The sequence below is a fragment of the Daphnia pulex genome, chromosome 7 (genome assembly GCF_021134715.1).
Source record: "Daphnia pulex isolate KAP4 chromosome 7, ASM2113471v1".
NCBI classification, from domain to species: domain Eukaryota; kingdom Metazoa; phylum Arthropoda; class Branchiopoda; order Diplostraca; family Daphniidae; genus Daphnia; species Daphnia pulex.
The window spans coordinates 8,161,889-8,183,316 of record NC_060023.1 but is presented as its reverse complement, the minus strand read 5'-3'; the positions used below and the strand labels follow the sequence as shown (position 1 = coordinate 8,183,316).

Sequence of the window (21,428 nt, the reverse complement as noted above, 5' to 3'; positions counted from 1 at the left end):
GGAACCGGAGATGGTAGGGGAGGTTTTCGATCCGTAAAATTTAACAATTCCATTTCGGCCGACAAAACCTAACTACACCCGTTCTTCACAAAACCAGGTCATGTCACAATAAAAAAAAAAAAACACAACTTAAAACAAACTCAAATGAAAGTCGCCCACAAAAATTATGAACAAACAATCAATTTCCGAGTAGTGATTACAAATTTTCAAAAGCAGAACAAAAAATAAAATTTTTTAAAATAAATTATTACAACTTATAGCTTAATGTAAATATTGGAACAAAAATTGAAAAAAGAAAACAAGTTTGGAGATGACCGCCAGATGTAGAAGAAATTTCATTTGACTGGTCTGAGCCGATCAAAGAATTTCAACTGTTTACGTCTTGCCTCCGCGTAATTTAATCATTCGGAAACCGTACGATAATCAAGTCAAACACCGGTTTTTAATCAGTATTTGCCAACAATTTAGCCGAAAGGCATCCACATCTTTCATCATCACGTTCCACAAAACCAGCTTTAGTGAGAAAGTAGTTATGCTTCTTGGAGGAGTCGAACACAAGTACCCTGTTGTTCTGCGGCATATCATTGTGACTTAATCAACTCAGCCACCTTCCTCTTTAAGTTCTTTAAGGATTTGTTTATTAAGTTGGTCACTTCCTTAATTCAGATACTTCATTTTTCTTATTAAGTCGAAAAGTACGTTTACGTACATGTCACGAAGAACCTATACATAATGGTACCTATACATAATTAATAAGATTTCAGAAAACCGCCAAACAAAGTTAAATTCCGTGGTTTTATTTATCAACAGGTGGCAGATCCACATTTCACTTTTCAAAATCGGGGGGCGGCGGTGACCGGGGGGCTACTTTGTCAGTTGCCATGATCAATGATTCATTGATAAGGGTGAATCATCAAGTAACGGACAATGGATGGCGGAGAGAAGAAGGTGAACATTGAAATGGCTTGTGTTGACTTAGCGCTCAGTCAATTTCCATCCATTAGGCCCATTATGCTGTCAAAAACCTAAAACTCATGTTTGAAGCCCACATGTAGTGGAATACAAATGTGCTGAAATAAGGTATTTCCCCATTGCTGCTACCAGACCATTACAATTTATATTTTCTTATAACATAGGTATCCTTGCGCTTAAACCATAGGATCATTACTGAATTTCACAATTTTGGTGGTGTAACTTGCAACAGCATGTTTGTTGCTATGGATGTTTCTGCTTCTGTTTAGAAGGCACCCCAGCTGAAGGATAGGTAGAGTTTTATTTCTCATAGGTAAATTTGTGTAAATTTGTAAATAATGTAGAGAATTTCATTGTCCCATTGCTGCTTAGAGTTTTAGTGACATCAAGAGTGTGACGTGAATAATACCATGTGTATGTATGCATACATGTTCCAGTTCTGCTTGATGCCTTACTAAATTCATCACCCGTATGATAAAGATAAGCATCAATATCTCCTTACTGCAATACTTCGTGACCCTTTTTTTAGCATAAGGAAATTTATCCCACCCGAGGAGTAATGCAGTTGGTTGGTTGCTCAGTTATTGAGACAGTCGTCCAGTTAGATACCCTCCTATATCTTGCTGAACAAGGTAAACTAAGTAAAACGGCTTAGTATATTTTTCAGATGAAAATGTATTCACATAATGTTTAATGAACTTAGGTTGGTGTGGATGTCTCCTCGATCGGATGGCTCTTCGAGATATCGAGAGTCGTCAGAGCGACCTAGAGTCTCGTCAAAAATCGCATGAAGATAAGAGCCGTGCTCTCTCTCTCTTGCTGCATTTTCTCTTCTGGTTGGATTGGATTACCAGTTTACCACTCCTATTAGTCTGGGAGCTGGGTGACCAAAAAATGATTTTTGTTTAGCAAAAGGTTTGAGGCTAAAATGTGGTTAGGGGGGGTATGACACACACGAAAAGCCACGTCTGTCGACTGGCGGCCGGGGCGTTCAAGCGTGACGCGATCCCGAAATCGGCGTGAACGGTAAAAAAATCAACTTTGTTTAGCAAGCCCAAATTATATCTTAAAAAATAGAGGGATATCAACTTTATTTAGTTTCCGACAGACAGACGTCATAATCTGGGGCCTTGGGGCCATCAGACGTCGGTGTGTAAGAAATTTTACGAAATTTCAGTAAATTGTGAAAATGGCAACGCTGCATCCTAAGCGCCTAATTTTAAATAGAGAGAGTTGGGGAGGATCTGTGAGTTTTTAACTAAGTAAATGTGAACAGAAAATGCATTTTTCGGTTTTTTAAATAAGATTATGCATTTATTTTGTTTAACTGATAATTTTTTGATTATTTGGTTAGTGTAATTTGGTTGCTAAATTTTTGGCGGTTCAAATTTCTTCCCTATGTAACCCGCTTTTTTTCTGCTCCTCTTTCGTAAATGCATACCGAACGTCACGGGAAACCCTTGACTAACATACGTTATGGTTTTCCCCTGTATTAGCATGGGTTGTTCCCCGCTTATGTGTATGCGCTTTGATGATATCGGAAACAAACGCCAATCGGAGCTATCGACCAATACTCGTTCTTCTTCTTCTTTCTTTTTGACGATATCTTTTAAGTATATATTATATAGCACCGTAGGACTATAATAGACAACTTCCAAATAATATACCTAAACTTCTTACGTTTTAATGACTCACTCCCTCCATTTCGAAAGACATTCGTTTTTCCGCCCGGAGTTTTTCAATTCTTTTTTCTTTTCTGTTAGAAAATATAAGACGGCATCAGGCCTAAATACCCATTAACCTATATTGAATCGAAAATGTCCAAGAGATTCTTTTTTCTTTTGATTTTTTTATTTGGATGCATCAATCCAATCACCAAACGTTTTCTCTTTTTTTATTCTTTCGAAATTTTGGTCTCTTGTGTGGCTTCTCATATCTTTTCCCGCGGCTGATTGTGTCCATCACTACTCTACGTATAGCAGCAGTCGTCTGTGCTTGAAAGAAGGGCCTGCCACAAGGTCGTGATTGCAATCACGACCGTATGCATGCATACGGAGCTAACCCCCTATGGCTTTTCGGAGTCAGGGTTGTGGTCCTGGAAGGTTGCGCTGTGTACCACCAATCGCCACCCAAAATATAAAAATAAATAAATTTCTATATAGTCGGGCAAAAATGCTCCGAGGGCTCGTGACCAACCTAAAACACACAGGACCGGGTCAGCAACAGCGTGTGAGCCCTTAAAAAATAAAGGCTGGTCACACAACCAGCACATCTCTATATAATAGTTGTAAATATGCCCAGCTCAATATCTCTCGGACGTGACAGACTCGAGTTTTCTCCGGAATCGAAAATTGGGCCGGACCCTCGATGGATCGCGTTATCAAATTTCTTATTTTTCTTCTATACGACATCACGTCAAGCTGACGGCAGTCAAACTGCCCTATTTTACTTATTTATTCATGAATCTTTCTCGCCAGCTTATTTTTTACTGAACCAAATGATAACAGAAAATACTGACGTGCTCGTGACGGTGTGACCAGCGCATCAACAGGTTGTTGCGATATAGTGGCACATCCATCTCTTTCCGCTCATTTATCATGTCTATTATAGTCCTACGGTGCTATATAATATATATAAGACTCTCTCTGTTGCGTCAATATAGCGAGAATAAGAAACCAAACGGTTGACATCGTTGGCCGTCGTCGTCGATCGGATCAAATTGGTCGACACCAACTCCAGCTGCAATAGCGTGAAGCGTCCGATTTATTCGATGCGGATGGGCAAGTGGTTGGCCGCGGGACAACCAGAGAGAGTCCCGTCTCTCTTCAACAGCACGGGGAAACTATACACAAGTAGGCCTATATGTAGCCTATAGTATAAATAAGTAATATACTTAAAAGATATCGTCAAAAAGAAAGAAGAAGAAGAACGAGTATTGGTCGATAGCTCCGATTGGCGTTTGTTTCCGATATCATCAAAGCGCATACACATAAGCGGGGAACAACCCATGCTAATACAGGGGAAAACCATAACGTATGTTAGTCAAGGGTTTCCCGTGACGTTCGGTATGCATTTACGAAAGAGGAGCAGAAAAAAAGCGGGTTACATAGGGAAGAAATTTGAACCGCCAAAAATTTAGCAACCAAATTACACTAACCAAATAATCAAAAAATTATCAGTTAAACAAAATAAATGCATAATCTTATTTAAAAAACCGAAAAATGCATTTTCTGTTCACATTTACTTAGTTAAAAACTCACAGATCCTCCCCAACTCTCTCTATTTAAAATTAGGCGCTTAGGATGCAGCGTTGCCATTTTCACAATTTACTGAAATTTCGTAAAATTTCTTACACACCGACGTCTGATGGCCCCAAGGCCCCAGATTATGACGTCTGTCTGTCGGAAACTAAATAAAGTTGATATCCCTCTATTTTTTAAGATATAATTTGGGCTTGCTAAACAAAGTTGATTTTTTTACCGTTCACGCCGATTTCGGGATCGCGTCACGCTTGAACGCCCCGGCCGCCAGTCGACAGACGTGGCTTTTCGTGTGTGTCATACCCCCCCTAACCACATTTTAGCCTCAAACCTTTTGCTAAACAAAAATCATTTTTTGGTCACCCAGCTCCCAGACTATATGAACGGGATGTCTCACGTTTCATGAGCGGTGAAGATGATGGTGTGCCATAGTGCCAAACATGTAAGTCGATCTTGATCTACACCTTTTGTTTCCTCAATTCTTCCGTGATTTTCCAAGGATACCTACGAATCCGTTGCTAACTGGGAAATAATTTTCCTCGAGATATGATCAGATTATTCAGATAGAGCTTACAAAATGCATCTTACTGACAAAAAAGAAGAAAATTTATTGCCCCCTACATGCAACGTTGGTAGGAACTGGATCTGAAAATGATGTTTAAACTGTTGACTTTGTTACCCATATTCCTTGCGCAGCCAGCTCGCCCAGCTAAAAGCGATGACAAGTTCTCGTGTTTAATTATGGGGAGATTTTTGTTGTCTTTTACTTCAGTTTCGTTTTTAACCGTAGCATCAGGAAGATCAGCATTATATGCTTCTCCTTTGAGAGAATGTACAGTGTGTAAGTTTTTTTCGTTAATTTGTATATTTTGTTGATGTAATTTTAAGTTTATAACCTAAATTTTCCTTATTTAAAGTTAATATTGGGATATAGGATTGTTTTCTTATGTTAAAACAAATTTTAACAGGGTTTAAGAGTAATAAAAGAAAAATGAAGACAACGATTTGAAATGAAAATGTTGCCGGCCATCATAACAAAAAGACATTGAAGTTTTTCTCGTGCTGAGGAGCTGTCATCAGCAAGAATCTCAATATCATCACAAATGGTAAACATTTTTATTACTTTTAATTACCTGTGACCTGCGAGACATAATTTTAATGATGCATGCCTTTCTTGAATGCAGCACAGGAAAACCCTAAATGTTCCTGTTTATTAAAAATTCAAGGGTTTACACAGTTTCTCATTATAAAATTTTCCTGACTTGATGTTTCTGTAAATATTTCTTTGTAACACATTTTAATTTAGATAAACAGCATCTTGTTTGATAGCATAAACTTTCGATGATCTCTTCTTCCTCTTTCTTTAGATGTCCTCGTGTATCTGAGTGAGAACGCCCTTTTCCTATCCTGCCTGGTGTAACCATTACTCTGCTCGCGGCTAGCCGATTTGCTTATTCAAAATTGAAAAATGACCGTGTCCAGTCCTCAACAGATGAAACGTTCTAGTGGTTCTACCTTCAATAGACGAGTAGTTAATTCAAACAAAGTTTAGAATCAGTACGACCACCACAAATCAATGTCTAGTTACCTATTCATTCCAGCCTTGTGCCTTGGCAACGCAATCAATTATTTATCGCAGAGTTTCAGCTTCGGTTATACGATACAGCATACAGTGCAAGTGCCAACGATTGACTTTTTCATCATTTGAATGTTCGCTTCACCAGCGGGGGCTGACTTGTTAAATAATAAATGATCAGACTCTTGGAATCAGCTGAAAGAGAAACTCTGTTTGTTGATACGACTGTCTGTACTCTGTAGGCAGGGCCTGTCTCTTTGTTGCTTCATTACTTTACCAGTTTTACCTTTGCGTTAAGCACGTAAACTCAGAAAAAAGTATTAAGGTTCCGGCTTTCAAATGCGCGTCCCCAACTTGAGTCAACTTATATAGCGCGTAATGCGGTTCGTCATAGAAATTGTAATAAATTTCACAATCAAATGAATAGACAATAAACATGAAGGTAAGAGCCTTAACCACTGCCGTCGTAACAATATGGAATGGTAGATCATCAAAATTCAATGGCAAAAAGTTGACTACAATCGTCCGCACCGAGTATTCTTAATCATCCTATTACCTAAGATCCTTGTTTAAGAAGCTTATTGTAAACCAGCCCTGAATGAGTCTTATAGTGGATTGTGTACGAACTTTTTTAGACATTGTCCGTGTTGTTTTGGTTGGTGTTGCTGCTGCGTATTAGCATCAATGCTTAATTGCCTGCTTATTTTTACGACTTTCCGGTTCTGTCAGGTTACCCCCCAAAAAAAGTTATTTGAAGCAACTTCTAATACTTGGAGAGTCAGAAATACTTCCAGTTTCTAAGAACAAGTGGGACGAAAATTAATAAATTCCCTTTCTATTTTTCATCTTTTATTCGCTGCATCGTTAGAAATCTTGTTGAGCTGTCAAATGTTACATTTGCGTATTTTATTTTTTTAAGTTTGGCGCTTTAATAATCTGAAATTTAGTGGAAGCCTCGGACGGTAGGTGGCGACTGCGGTTCAAAAGGTTATCGACGGAAATTAACAATCTGTAAGGCGAGCTGGGAGATGTTTATTTATTTACTTCATTTCGGTTTCCATCGAATTGCTGCCATCACATCCATACTACGTCTATGGCGTTCCTATAGCTCTCATAAAAACAACAACTCGGCGTTGCTTGTTATCAATTTAATGGTGCGTGCCCTACTCGGCGATCACTATTGAGATTCCCTCCCAAGAAGGACACGATTTTTTGTTGTTTAGTTATAGACGCCAGCAACTCCTCTAATGCGCTGTAGAAACTGTGACTCCGCCCTATTTGCCCGGCTGCTGATGCCTCTGCTTTTGACGACTCTCAATTAGGCCTTTTGATTACATGATTGGTTCCCCCGGGATATACGAGCGTTGATAACCCGCTATTACATTAAGATTACCCACAATTTGACGCAACTTTTTTTTTTATTATTATTTTTAATTTCTAGTTTTTTCACCGAATGGACTCGAACAAAAATGTGTTAGATAACGCTGACGTACTGGAGCGGAGAGACCGGGACCCGTAGGCGTATTTTTCAAGCCATTCCATCTGCTGTACTCTTTGAACCATGCGTATATAACTTCATATGGTATAACTATAATCACTTTGAAAACAAAATCAATCGCCAAATATTATTCCCAGTCGCCGTCATCTTATTCGACGCAAAACTCGCCCAGCAGTCACTTCGTCCAGCGTTCGATTTATGATTTTCATTTCAATAAAAGATCATTTAGATTAATTCATTCACGTTTTGAGTAGATTTATTTTCAAACAGGTATACATATCCAGCAGAGTTTAAAAAAAACGAAAATATTTAAATTAGATCCAATTTGGATTTGCGCGCCGTCAGAAAAATTAATTATACATTTTTTCAAATTTTGTTATTATTTTAGTTAATTATTATTATTTTTTAAAATTTCAATTGGAGGGGATTCCTACGAGATATTCCTCGACAGTTGCGTAAGGGGCCAGTAAGGCCCGCATTTCGTGGTCGGACATGAGGGCGGCGTAGTCCAGCGGCGTGTGACCGTAGATGTCCAGGGCGTTGCCGACCTTGGCGCCGGCCTTCACCAGGATCTTCACCGTCGCCATTTGCTTCTCGATGACGGCCAGATGGAGTGGCGTCATTCCCGTCACTGTCGTCGCTCCGATATCGACGCCCATGCCCACCAACAGGGTCACTATCGCCGGGCTCCTAATGGCGAAATGAAGCGGACGGAATCCCATTTCATCCTGGGCTTCCACGTTGGCCCGCCCCTGTTTGATCAGCAAGACGACCAGCTCTTTCCTGCCCAGCTCGGCCGCAATGTGAAGGGCCGTCTGCTTCTGTAGACTGTCGGTGGCGTTGACTTCGCAGCTGGCCAGGAGCTGCCGGAAGAGCGAAACTTCGGCGTCCTCCCTGACGGCCTGATGGAGGAGCGTCTCTTCGTGTTGGGACGAGGATTGGGTCCGGCAATCGGCCCCGCGTTTGAACAGCAAATGGACCACGGGAGTCCAGTTCTGGCTGACGGCCAACTGCAGAGCCGATTGGTTGCCGTACTTGAATTGCCAATTGGCGCCGGAAGTGATCCAGAAAGTGGCGTGTTTCACCGAGTTGCACTCGTACGCCTTCAGGAGCCAGCTGGACTTGGATTCTAAACGGTGCAAATAAAATTATTTCATTAATCTTGGACGGAAATTGATTTGGGATGAATTGAAATTCATACGAGTGTCATCGGCGTAACATGGAATTTCCCTCGGGGGGATGCTGGACGGCGCCATCTTGACTTCTGGAACGAAAATTCGGTCCAGCTGGATTTTCCAGTAGTCGAGTCGGGCTTGGATGTCGGCCTGGACGGCCAGGATGGACGAGATTTTGAACTGAGTCTCCTGGAAAACGACGACGATCTCCTTGATGGCCGAGTAAAGCGCTTCGGAATTGTCACTCATGTCGTCCACTTTATTGTTGGGTCGCCCGGCCGTCTTCGTCCATCCTTGGCTGCTGCTGGACGACGAAGGCGAAGAGATCTTTTGAAAGACGTTGGCCATTTGATTTTCCATCTGACGGTCTTCAGTCTGTCGATTTTATAGGCAATTGTAGTCAAATCAAAAGAGGCGGGAAATTTGAAAAATTTGAAAAATTACCTTGGGCATATGGGGCGCCCACAATGCCAATTTCTCCTGGATTTTAATTTGAGCCGACAGGGCGGACAGCATTTGAAGTTGAGTCTCACGGAGGACGAAAACGGCCGCTCTGACGTCCGATCTGAGCTCGGATGGGACGGGTGTTTTGTCGGATTTCTGGACGCCGATCACATTATACTCAGCCGAACTCTCCAAAACGATCGGCTTGGAAATCTTGTGCAGGAGGACGCCGATGCGCTGATCCAGCGCATCCGTCGGGTCGCCGCCGGACGGACGGTCCCTGACTCTGGGCATGGCCGAGCCGATGTCGAGGCTTCCGACCAGGCAGAGGACGGCCAGCAGCACTGAGGCCGCTCTTGGCAGAAGAAGAAGAAGAGGCTTGTGGTAGTTCATGCTGGGCGTTGGCTGATGATGAGCGTTTGGATGAAGCAGAGATGAATGACTCCCTCGGTGCTACACTGTCGGCCTCTTATTAAAGGTCCGGCGGGGCTTGATCGTGTTTCAAATAGTTCCCCACCAGAAAAATAAAATAAAAATAAAATAAAAAAAGAGATAAAATTTTGTTTCGAAAATTAAAAAAAAAGGGAAAAAAGCGGATCGATGATTAGACGATTTTGGCGATGATTGGAATTTTGGACTCGACATCATTCACGGATCCTTGACTTTGATAACAATATATGGTCGTTATTTTTCCTGGAATTTTTCATGTTTGGATTGTTCTTCTTCTTTCCCTCTGAAAAATGAATTGACTGGGCAGCACATGAACTGTCTGGGCGATCAAACCGATAACGTCTGCTGGCCATCACACATATATAGACTTGCCTAAAGTGGGCAAGTTCCAATGCTCTTTCTCTTGTATAATCGTTTGGAGATGATATCATTATCAAACACTGACGACCGCACAGACACCAGCCTAGACAGACCCATTCGTTTATTTTTGAAGTAACCAAATTTTAAAAAGTGGTTAAATTTTTTTTTTCAATGGGTTTTGTGTTTATTAATAGCCGAAAGTCCTGGTAAGGGGTTGTGGAGGTCACACGGCGGGTGTCGAGACTCAATCCGACACTTTCGTCTAGATTTTCCGATGTAATCGTTTTTCATTAGCTAATGTAAATAAAGTGCTGTTGGTGTATTTATAGAAATCATTAGTCCGACCGATGTTGCATATAACATTCAATGTGTGTGGTGTAATGAAAACCAGCAGTGGGACGCATTGCTGCTGGCGGCCGTGAACTCTGATGCGATCGAGCGCCCGTCTGTTTTTTGGCGTGCGTGTATTTCGGGCATCTTTTGCTAATTTCGGCCGGATGTCCGACGGTTTAAATTTCAGCGAGAAGCTAATTTTAGACTGGACTTGGAATCGAGTCGTATAAATTTTTGCCAAAATTGCTAATTATTGGCTAAATGTGCAAAATAAATCCAAATTGTTGCAAGGCGACTTATACTTGTCGAATCATCGATTTGTGGTATATACTTTCGGTCACGTGGTATATCTTTCCACATCCCAAGCGCGGCTGGCCGGATCATCAAAGTGGTGGCCTACACGTGTAGGGGTTGGTTCTAGCCGGATTGGTCGGGTCGGGGTTCATATCAAAACGTAACAGACAAGTTTTGAGACTTAACCAATCGGCCGGCGACCTTCTTTATACTTTCCTTCCGAAGAAACTCGCCGACTCTGTTTGATTATTCCAACGTTTGTTATTTATTTATTTGTATTTTATCAGTTTTCTTTTTTTTTTTATTTCTCCGGGCGGGATAGACAACAAAAAGGAAGAGGAGATTCTCCTTTTTTCCCCATACGATTTGCTTGCTAATGAATTGAAATTTCGTATGTAGGAATTAACAGAGAATCAAGTGTCACTTGTGCTTACATCAGCCAAAAATAGCTGCTGTCCGATGATATGACGATGCGCTCATCTGTTCGATAAAAATGTGATGTGCTGCTAACCAGCAGCATCCCAAACACACAAGTATTTGTGGGATGGTGGGAGGCTGGATACATAATATCTCCACACTCTCGTCTATTTGCTCAGCATGTATTCTAACACGCCCGATCAAATATAGTATCGCCGATCAACAACAACAACAGACGGTCAATCAAGGCCGACTCGAACAATCTGGGTCGCACGTGGAGGCTCGTCTCAACAAAGTCGTTCGATTTGTCCGGTCCGCTATTTCGCCCAACATGTAAATTGGATCAATCATTAAAGCGATTCGTTAACTATTATATAATAATTACCATTGATTGGATTTTTTTGAAATTTTTATTTGAATTTTTTCGGCGGGAAATTTAAAAAAAGAAATGAAGCCAATTGAGAGAAGACTAATGAGTTTGAGAGGTTATTGGCTGAATCGACGATAGAAGCGCGTTCGACTTTGTGCGTTTGTTGTTTTCGCCGCATCGAATTTTGATTTGATTATATATATTGGCCCATCACAGGAAGTGATGGGCGAATATCAGCAATGTGGGGTGGTGCTGGTGGGGCTGTCACAATATTTTCAAATTAAAAATGATGGATTGCCCCGCGCGTCCGACTTCCGCTGGACGTGAAACCAAAGACGATCGATGGCAAACAGAAGGAGATGATACAAACACAGCAGCACAGGACACACGAACTTAGAAACATTTTCCATCAAAGGAAAAAAACAATTCAAATTTTATTTTGATTTTATTTTCAAAATTTTGCGCGGGAATATTTTGTTTCGGTCAGTGTAGGCCGTGCCATTGACTAATAACCCGCCTGGGGCTCTGGAAGGCGCTGTTCCAGTGAATGCGCTCGGCGTGGCCCAGCACCCGCTTGCCCAGGGCCACGTGACCCGAGTGCTGGTAGACGGGCGGACTGCGGACGACGGCCGTCGTCGTCTGCTGCTCCACCTCGGGCGAGGAAACGATGCGGGAGAGGACGATCAAAATGACGCAACGATCCCAGCGCTCGATCTCGACGTCCAGGTGGAAGAGTTCGTCCAGTTCGACGCGTCCGCCGTTGGGGTCGAACGGGGCCGTCTTCCGCTTCTTCAGGACCCGTCCGGACTCGTTGAGGAGGAAGAGCCGGACGACGGCCTTATTATGAGCAGCGGAGTCGGCCGTCTTGGCCAGCCGATTGCATTGCGTAATGTGGACGGTGATTCGTTGCGACGTCGGCAGGAAGGAGAGGCCCAGGAGGACGGCCCCTTTCTCTTCGGCTTTGAAAATGTCGATGAATCGACTCAGACGGACCGTCGACTCTCCTCCGGCTCCTGCCGATCGCTGGCCGCCGTTCCCCTCCAGCCAGCCGGCCAGCAAATCCAGTTCCCGTAAGTCAATCCGGCTCTCGCCCAGCTCCGTCGTTCCCACCAGCTTGTCCTTGTCCTCGACCTTCACAACCAATTGACAATCCTGGAATAAATCAAAAATCAAATTGAATTAATTTGAGAAAGAAAATTTAAAAACATCCAATTTGGGTATTTTTTTCAATTATTCAAAAAAGTTATTAGGCTGATCGCCAGATGGATTTGAACATATCTTATTTTTCCCCCTTTTTACATAATCCGTGAAGATTCGTGAAAAACATCAAAATTTCTTTTGATCGATTTCAATTACGTTTCCAGGGTCAGTTATTTCATTCCACTTGAATTGAAATGCGGTTTGTTTCTTGATCTCCGACAACCCCCAATAATCCTAACTGAGTAAGAGTGAATTTCCATAATTTCAAAACCTGCCTCAAAGCCACGACCTGGCATGCAAATGGCCATATATCCTTGAAATACAATGTGACGTATTAGGAGGAGATGGATTGAATTTGAAATGTCTGACATTCAGGATCCGAATCGAGACGGGCCTTGGAACATATTCCGCTGACCGAACTTGACAACAAAAGGGAAAATATCTAATAAGAATAAACAAAAGGCTTTTGCCTATATGTACCATCTATTGTCAGTCCTAGTGCTGGATGGATGGGGGGATAGAGAGTTGTGTGTGTGTAAGTCTCATCACGATTCGAACGCGGTTGACTGAACGGAATTGAATATTCCATTATTAACGGAGAAGCTGGCGGAGAGAAAGAGAGACGGACCAGCAGAGGGGGGATATTATAGGCCGGCTGTTGTGGGGCCGGTTTGTTCGCAGTAGAGAATGACGGCCTGTTATATTGTCTAGTTTGATTGTTCGATCCTGATTCGATTCTACATATGCGTGTACGTGTGTGTGTGTGGTCGGCTATACCTTGAGTTGCGTTGATTTGGGGACGGCCAGCGTGACGGGATGGTGAAAGCGCGGGTGTCGGCTGTGGTAGACGACCGGGCAGGTCGAATCTTCGGTCACGACGTGCTGGTGGCTGTGGCTACTGTTGCGCCGGCCTCCGCTGCTGCTGCTGCCAATCAAGGCTCCCATCAAACTGCCCAGTCGGCTTCGCCGCTCCAGCCGGACACTGACTGACGGGTCGACCGTGTCCACGTAGGTCCTCGACGGCAGATCCGTCGCATTCTGTATGCAAATATATATTCAAACAACCGGGAGAATCAAAGTGAAAATTCTATTTCCAGCGAGTATATACGCATTTGTATAGAGCTTATATGATACACAAGTTGAGCCTGATCAAACATCTAGCAGCTAGTACGTGTGTTCTCTTATGCGGGTAGCCATGGCGACGGAGAAAAAGTCGGGCAACTTTTTTCCGTCGTTGGTTAATACAAAAGAAAAAGTGGAAGGGAAATGGATGAAATGGTGATAAGCTTTTAGCCTTTTTGAGTCTTTTACAAGGAAACAAAAAAAAAGTGACACTGGGAAATCTGTCGGGTAGATCAAGGTTCTACTAATACATCCGGCACGGTCGCCGGTTGTTCTACATTTTTCTTTATGCATTTCCTGGTTATTTATTTGTTCTGGAGGGTGGATGGGTGGGTGGTGTAGTAGGCGCGTGCCATCCGCACGCGCTATACACAACACATTATTATCATCATCTGAACTTTGAGAGAATAATAGAGAAATGTCTATTAGACAAAGTGGGTGTGTGTGAGTAGCTGATTGATCATTTGACACCAATCAGCCAAAGTGGGCACCGCGCTGCTGGGAAAAAATAAAAATAAAAACCGCCCAGAGGGAAATTGCGATTGAATAACACGTCACAACAGGTGCAACCCGATTTCAACCTCCCGCATTGACTCACCCACATATGGCGCATATTTTTTTGAAACCCCAAAAAATTAATGTATTGAACAAATTCGATTTTATTTAAGAAATCCTTGCCTCGATGGTGACTATCAGCTGGAGGTCGAGCGCTGCTGCGCCATTTTTGACGTCATCCGATTGGCCGACGACGTGAGTCTGCAATGTCAGGTGAACCTGTGGACGGTTGCCGGGCTCGTCCGTCATCGCGCCCAGCGTTGTCGTCGACCCGCTCTGTGTGTTGTGTAAAGGGGGAAACGGGAATTGGCTCCGTTAAATAATATCGTCACGTGAGTGCGTCTCATTGATAATCAAAGAATTCCATCAATGGCTAAAGATGAGACGGCGACGCCGGACCTACCCGGGACGGACTGGGGCTGCTGACGACGCTCGACCCGTTGCTGCTGAGACTCGACTCACGGCCGCCAGTCAGGAGCGAGCCGGGCCTGCCGCTATCCACCGAGTACCCGGAAGAGTCGTAGCATAATTCATTTCTCGACAACCTGCTGCTGCTGGATGGATTTTTCAGCTTCTTCTGTGAATCCATCAATTCCGCTGGATGATCTTCTCCTTCCGGACGCCACTGGTGGAAATCTCGGAGTCGGACGTCATTGCCTTCGGGCCCGTTCAACGCCTGGTCTTCATCTGATGAATTCGAGTTGAGAATCATTTTGGCCGAGTTCATTTGGATAAGAATTGAAGGTGGAATTCATTCACCTGCCTGATGGGGAGCCCAAGGTAAAATCCACCAGGTGTCGGGGATCAAGAAGCAAATGATGATCAAAATGCTCAGGGCGATGATGATGGCGCATCCGAACATGGCCACCATTTTCGTCTGCAAACTCAAAACGGACCACAACATTTTTAGGAAAAGATTCACAATTTCACGCCACTTTAATGACTATTCTCCGATCACGAATCAACTTGTTTTCGACGACTGCCAGTTATCCCAGCTGATGGGCCACTGCGACATCACCTGTGAATTTCCACTCGACCCTCCCCCACATGAAACTCCCGCACACACGTCGGCTCGCACCTGTTCATCATCGCCATTTTCTTTTTATTTATTTTTGTTTCCCCCTTCTCTCTCCTTTTCGTTTATTATATCCGCCCCCCTTCTGGTCTTCCCACCTTTCGTGACGTTCTGGCAGATATTTATTTTGATTTTCCAGCGGAGAACGTTGACACAGCAGGCGAATTCGCCTCAGTGTATTATATGTAACATCATCTGTTTGTAGATTTAGAGGATCTCAACACTGCCCCCCCCCCCCGTGTTTCCAGCAATAGGACAAACAAAAAAGAATCTAGACGACAGGGCCAGCATTTCTATATAGGCAGCGCAGCCCCAGCATCGCATGTCCAGCTCATCGATAATGCAAACTTGATGGACATGTGTATATAGACCATATAGTGGCCGGGGTTTTAGATATATATTTCTCTCTCTCGTCTCCTTCGTGCTGATCTATACGGATATAATATCAGGTGCATCTATACTCTCGTGATCGGCTTGTCTATTTTTTGTGTGTGTGTGTGTCGTTGTTGTTGTTGTTATTGTTAAAAAAAAGGAAATAAAAGAACCGAATCAGCTGATGGGGGGAGTGAGTGAAAGTTGTGCGCCAGCACAGCAGCCAGAGTCGAAAGGCAGCACAAGCAAAGAAACCATCCAGTGTATAGCAGCACAGCACGATAGAATAAATGAATATTAGACTAGGTGAGTTGACATTTCACGGGCGGGACGGCAGTACAGGGGGACGCGGGTTGATATTCTTATACATACACGGAGCGTATATGGCACAGCACAGCATTTCTATATATCCCAGCGTCTCTAAACACATCTGTGTCTACCTATACGGAAACTATATATTTTCTTTTCAGTTTCTTTTATTCTTTTGAGAGTTTTTATTTTTTCTTTTTCTTTTTAGACGGGAATTTCGTGTCCCGACTGTCACTGGAAAATGTCCTCATGAATCTTCAATCGACTCTGTTTGCTCTCTCTCTACTTTTTGGTTTTTATTTTTTACAGATTTTTTCATTCTTTCTCTCTCGTTATTGTATATTATATACCTTTATGTGTACATCGGGTTCCTCCCCTGTTGTTGTTGCTACTCTTTCTTGATTTCTTTCTGATTTATTGACATATAGGCGTATTATATATAATATAGGCCTACCTGCACTATATAGGCGGGATATTCCAATTGCACAACTGTATATAGGACCTATACAGAAAATTAAGGGGGAAAAAAAGTCTAGAAAGCGAGCTAGAAAGGGAGATAAGGCAGACTGTAGTATGTTTCTGTATTATCCAAAAGGTATGCTTGATATGCTTTATTATGAGGTAGATGTCAGTGTGCGATGCTGCTGGGAACCTTTTAATTAGTGAATTTGTCCTATGCCTTTTATATTTCCCCACATTTTCGTGCTGTATAGGTTTTTTCTTCTTGTTTTCTAGCTCTTCTTTTCATTCAGCCGCTCCATACAGCCCACGCCCGCCCGCGCGATTGTATACACACACCTCTTGATTCACTTCCTGCTGGATATAATATGTCAATCTGAAGAGCTTAGCCTATTTATTATCCACACGTCATTTTCCAGAGAGATTCCCCAACCATGTTCTTTCTATGGCATAGCTCGACAATGTCAGACTTCTTAGGCTCCGCTGTCGCCTTTTTCTAGACTTTGATTATGTTGCGCCGTCACGTTTTTATTCGGTGAATTATTATGTAGCCGAATGCAAGATGATTGATATAACTACGTCATTCAAAAGCAAAGGATAATAATATATATATGTATAAAAACCCACAATGGTGAAAAAGTTTTAGATAATCAGAGCGATCAAAGTTACCTAATATAAGTTTGATTTTCGCAAGTTACATTATTACAACTAGACGGATTAATATAAGAAGAAAGCCGATTATCAAACTGCGCGCGGCCGTCATTTGTCATTAATGAACAAACGGGAGCAAACAAAGCCAAAAAAAAAGCGGTTGGTATTTTTCCTTGTTCTTTTTTTTAGATTCGCATCGGTAACTTTCCGCTTTGATTAAATATAAAGGTCACATATATATAAGATATATCCTATATATACGCTACATAAACCGCTTTCATTAAGCTTTGCTCAATCACGGGAATAAGAATTGGCTAATTCACTCCACGCGATAAACAACATTTGAAATTTGAATAGCGATGAAACATATAGGCCTAAAAGGCCAAATCCAAGTTTCTTTAAAATACCTACATATCGATGGACTGTCGTATCTATATAGGAAAAAAAATGATTCCCTGCAGCATCGATTTGGCATTTAAATGTCTTGTGCTGATGCAATGATGCTGCTGCATGGGTTCCGCCTATTGACTAATTCACATCGATAGAAAGGATCACATTCTTTTCATATTTTTCTATATACTTCCCTATTTTCGGATGTCATTCCCAATAGAAACTGTCACACAGCACACACACACACACAAAAAAACACAAGAGAAAAATCTACCGTGCTGATGTGCTGCTGTGCTGATGTAGGCTACATATTCCTCATGGATGGATTTTGACAGTTTCCACTCGTGTGTGTCTGAGACCTTGTGTAACCCCTAGTGGCCTCCTACTTCCAAAAGCCGCTCGCTGTATATAGCCTACATCCTAAGTAGATATCATAGACACATTTAGAGGATATATCAGGTAGTATAGACCTAGTCAGAAGCATTTGAACATTTTGTCGGGCCATCGCTTCCCATTTCGGGAGATCCGTCAAGATATTAGGTTTTGACAGAGCGTCAGCAGCAGCAGCACAGCAGTATCCCGGATGAAAACACAACAAAAACTCCAGCAGGAACTTCACAGAGAGAGAGGGGGAAGCAGCAGCAAAAGCCGCCATGTAGGCTATAGTTTTATTGGGGCGCTATATAATAGCGGCGGCGGCAGAGAGTTGCCACTCACCGGCCTGTCAACTTAAGATTTCATGGCCTACTATATACAGCGGCTTATAACCGGGCCCATATATTCCTAACGTTTTATAGAGAGTATCATCGAAACTTTAGACTAAATCCTCGGCTCAATGGAGCCTATATATTTATATCCTACATTTAACAGAATTGATATCAGATATATATGGCAGCGTTGTATTAACTGGAAAAGGTCACCGGGATGACACGTTGTGATGGCTGCTCGGCTGCTCCTATGCTGGCACAGCACAAGTCATTACATCCAGCCGACGAAGCTGCTGATGCTGTGCCGCAGGTTTGAAAGGATCTAGATTTTCCATCAGCACAGGAGAGTTGTATATTATATCTATAGACAGACTCTGCTGTTGCTGCTGCTTCTGGGTGTATCGTTTGAATATTCATGGAAACCTTTTCTATTGTAGCTATACACTGCTGGAAGAGACGCTTGTGCTACTAGGACTGATGTGGAACTGATCTCCGCCCATCAACTTTTGAAAATGGCCCCGCATGTTAGATACATTAGCTTCGAGCTTATTTTACGTTTCGATTTCTTCTTTCTCTCAATTCTACGCTCGGCTGGTTTGCTGCCATGTCAATTTTTATGATCCCGAATGGAGACTTATATAAACTTTTTTTTTTGTTGTTTTGGTTTCTTTTTGAAAAAGGGGGAAAATCCAAAGAAAACTATTAACTATTTCTAGCTAGTTAATTATTCAGATCATCTTTTTGATTGGCGAATTGTTGGAAATGCAATCGAATGGGGGGGGGGACCGAAAAAACCCAAACAATTCCAAAATTGATCAACATTTCGTGGGAGACCTTTTCCTTTTCGGAACTGCTGCTGCTGATGTTATAGCCACAAATATAAAAGAGAACTTTTATTGTAGATATATATAAGGGCTCTATAGCTATGTCTAATCGAGTAGATAGGACATCAGATATAGGGAAAAAAAGAAGCGATGCAGGAGTCAACCTTTGATGGATGATTATTCGGTGGATGATCATCCGTCACTCTATTCTACGCTGTTGCTGCTTTGGGATTTTGAAGAAGAAATCAACCGAGCGCAGAGAGCGACTTCATTCTTCTTTTTTGCCTCTCCATCCGCAGCAGCAGCAGGTTGATCCGAGCGCAATAATATCGTCTAATCCATTGAGTCTGCTGCGAGAGACTTGATTGATTTCCAACCACCAAAACATCCATATAGCACAGCACCGGAGCGCCCAGCAGCAGTAGCACCACGTCATTTGTTACAAACAATGATATACTACACATATCTCTGATATACAGCATCGTATTACGGTATAGTATATAGATCTTCTGGCTTTTATACAACGGATCCATTAGAAAAAGCAGCAGCATATTAACAATGTCCGCATCCTCTTTGACCGTCTTGCGCCATATAAACGCCGCCCCCCCCCTGGCGTCCAGCAAAGGGTCTCATTATAATCCAATCAACGCGGCAATAAATCTTATGTTTATATGTCTATATAGAAAAAGAGATAGAGACTGCAGAGGGTCATTCACGTGTTGCTCGTACGTAGATATAGACGACGAGAAAAAAAAAATTAGACTTTTGGTGATACGCGATAAATAAAGAGGTGGCGCCACTGCGCGGAAATCTACTTCCAATTCAGCGGGGAAATCATCGATGAACTCTTGACGACCGTCTTGTTATTTCCTGCCGGCCCCTCTCTATATCCTTCTCTCTCTGGGCGGTCATTATCTATACGCGTCACTCTGGCACAACATATATGTAATTACATTTAATGCGTAATACATAGACAGCAGCGGGAATTGATAAATGTTTTGGCGCAATTTTTTCTCCGGTTTGAATTTTTCAAAAAACTGCGGGATATAGATATGAGAATCAAAACTTCCACTCAAATCATTATTGAGTGATTGTTCTGCCGTCGCCGTAATGATCCCTTACACACACACACACCAAGACCATCAATCGACGTCACGTGACTATTGGCTCCACCTTTCTCGTCCTCCTCCCCCCTTTTTTTATCAATTTGTTCAAGGAATTAAAGGGGTGTGTGGGGGGATGTTTGTTGTTATCCTCCTGCGTGTGTACACACACACACACAGAAGGGAGGAGTATATACATATATACAAATTGAGTTAATCGTTATTACTTTCTCTCCCCCCCCCCCCACCTCATTCTCCCCTTTATATTCGTGGTACCTTATGTCTTTTTTCTTGTGTAGAGAGAGGGGAAAGTGTATACTATACATTTAGATCTTTTGATATTATTTTTATACCTTTTATATATATATAGACACTGTCCGAGTCCGGAAGTAACTTGAGGACACGTGCATCCGGCTTTGTCTATCTTTTTTTTTCGAGGAGATAGTCATCATTATCGGACATATCTTTGTATTAACCTTTTTCTCTTTTCTTTTTACAAGATTCTTTTATTTTATTTTTGAGTTTGATTTCGTTGTGTTTGCCGGTTATTTTGGGGCATGTCCAACAATTTTGGTGTCCCCCACCCCCCTTTTCTACATAGCGAATGACAAATCCGGTTGGTTTGAAACTGGTCAGATTGACGGGACATGCGATGTCGTGTCCGAGATTTCCCCCCTGGTTCTCGAATGACACATTTTGATTGTAATTATATGGCAGTCATCGCCAAACAAGGATATAGCCTACGTATTTCGTAGCCAGGGTCGTAGCTACATTTAAAGAACTATGTCAAGGTGGACAGGTATAGAATTTCCTCTTATTCCGATTTGAATAACCCACACCGGAACCGTCTGGTTCCTGTGAGCAATCTTATATTTAAAATTATATAAACGAACTTTTTTGGGGTTGGATAAAATGTGTATCCGCTTATTTGATATAGCTATTAATATCAGAAAAATAAATGTTTGAGGAGTTACTAGATATCGGCTCATGATTTTTCATTCGATATTACGCAGAAAAATATGAGTCGTTCAATTAGATGGGGGCGCAGGACATGGACCATTAACTGCGTGAATCGATCGCTCGTTTGTGCCTTGCATCACATTTATTACACAGCCTATTTATGTATTCTTTAGTATCTATACATACTATCACGCGTATATAGAGTGTAATAGTCTATACAGTATATATATAGAGCGCAGCAGCATATAATATGTCTATTCTTTATATTATATATACAACAGCGGCTTTAGTTCATATTTCGAGTGGCCCGGCCGCTATAAAAAGAAAAGAGCATTTCAAATGGAGGGGAATTTATACACAGCAAGGCCTACACACACACAGCAGCATAGCAGCAGCAGCAACCGGTTGGGAAAAACACAATGTGATCCTCATTATTACTATACGCTCTCCCTCTCTCTCCAAGTATATAAATATCTATTCCACGCAGTGCTGTGCAGTATATAAAAGAGCAGAATGTCCATTTCAAGCCGCTCTCTCAGCAGCACCCCCAGC

General features: G+C 42.3%; 2 protein-coding genes and 2 long non-coding RNA genes across 5 annotated transcripts; 2 read left to right on the top strand and 2 right to left on the bottom strand.

Moving 5' to 3' along the window:
• The first annotated feature begins 873 nt into the window (after positions 1-873).
• On the top strand, positions 874-1,834 carry LOC124197665. The gene is made up of 4 exons (XR_006876307.1): positions 874-1,080; positions 1,137-1,264; positions 1,345-1,604; positions 1,676-1,834. It is a non-coding gene; the product is annotated as an uncharacterized LOC124197665 (long non-coding RNA).
• A 2,782-nt stretch (positions 1,835-4,616) lies between these two features.
• On the top strand, positions 4,617-6,614 carry LOC124197666. Of its 2 annotated transcripts, XR_006876309.1 has the most exons (4): positions 4,624-4,674; positions 4,732-5,073; positions 5,201-5,338; positions 5,600-6,614. It is a non-coding gene; the product is annotated as an uncharacterized LOC124197666 (long non-coding RNA). The 2 variants fall into 2 exon arrangements; XR_006876308.1 differs by having other exon boundaries at positions 4,617-5,073.
• Positions 6,615-7,544: 930 nt separating this feature from the next.
• LOC124197664 (serine/threonine-protein phosphatase 6 regulatory ankyrin repeat subunit A-like) lies at positions 7,545-9,410 on the bottom strand. Its single transcript, XM_046593198.1, has 3 exons — positions 8,926-9,410; positions 8,508-8,856; positions 7,545-8,435 (listed from the first exon to the last, which is right to left on the bottom strand). The coding sequence occupies exons 1-3, from the start codon at positions 9,316-9,318 to the stop codon at positions 7,720-7,722; spliced, it is 1,458 nt and encodes a 485-aa protein (XP_046449154.1). The 5' UTR covers positions 9,319-9,410; the 3' UTR covers positions 7,545-7,719.
• Positions 9,411-11,170: 1,760 nt separating this feature from the next.
• Positions 11,171-15,054, bottom strand: LOC124197744. The gene is made up of 5 exons (XM_046593277.1): positions 14,786-15,054; positions 14,430-14,713; positions 14,150-14,302; positions 13,127-13,387; positions 11,171-12,301 (listed from the first exon to the last, which is right to left on the bottom strand). Exons 1-5 carry the CDS (start codon positions 14,928-14,930, stop codon positions 11,633-11,635), a joined length of 1,512 nt encoding a protein of 503 aa, XP_046449233.1. The 5' UTR covers positions 14,931-15,054; the 3' UTR covers positions 11,171-11,632.
• Positions 15,055-21,428: the final 6,374 nt, after the last annotated feature.

What these genes read in the sequence shown, in the direction of transcription:
- LOC124197744 (XM_046593277.1), bottom strand. Translation starts at nt 14,930, where the DNA reads ATGTTGTGGTCCGTTTTGAGTTTGCAGACGAAAATGGTGGCCATGTTC. An exon ending in TTGGGCTCCCCATCAGGCAG is followed by an intron (nt 14,714 to 14,785) that starts GTGAATGAATTC and finishes CGAATTCATCAG; the next exon opens with ATGAAGACCAGGCGTTGAAC. An exon ending in CCAAATCAACGCAACTCAAG is followed by an intron (nt 12,302 to 13,126) that starts GTATAGCCGACC and finishes GATTTATTCCAG; the next exon opens with GATTGTCAATTGGTTGTGAA.
- LOC124197664 (XM_046593198.1), bottom strand. Translation starts at nt 9,318, where the DNA reads ATGAACTACCACAAGCCTCTTCTTCTTCTTCTGCCAAGAGCGGCCTCA. An exon ending in GGGCGCCCCATATGCCCAAG is followed by an intron (nt 8,857 to 8,925) that starts GTAATTTTTCAA and finishes TAAAATCGACAG; the next exon opens with ACTGAAGACCGTCAGATGGA. An exon ending in ATGTTACGCCGATGACACTC is followed by an intron (nt 8,436 to 8,507) that starts GTATGAATTTCA and finishes TGCACCGTTTAG; the next exon opens with AATCCAAGTCCAGCTGGCTC.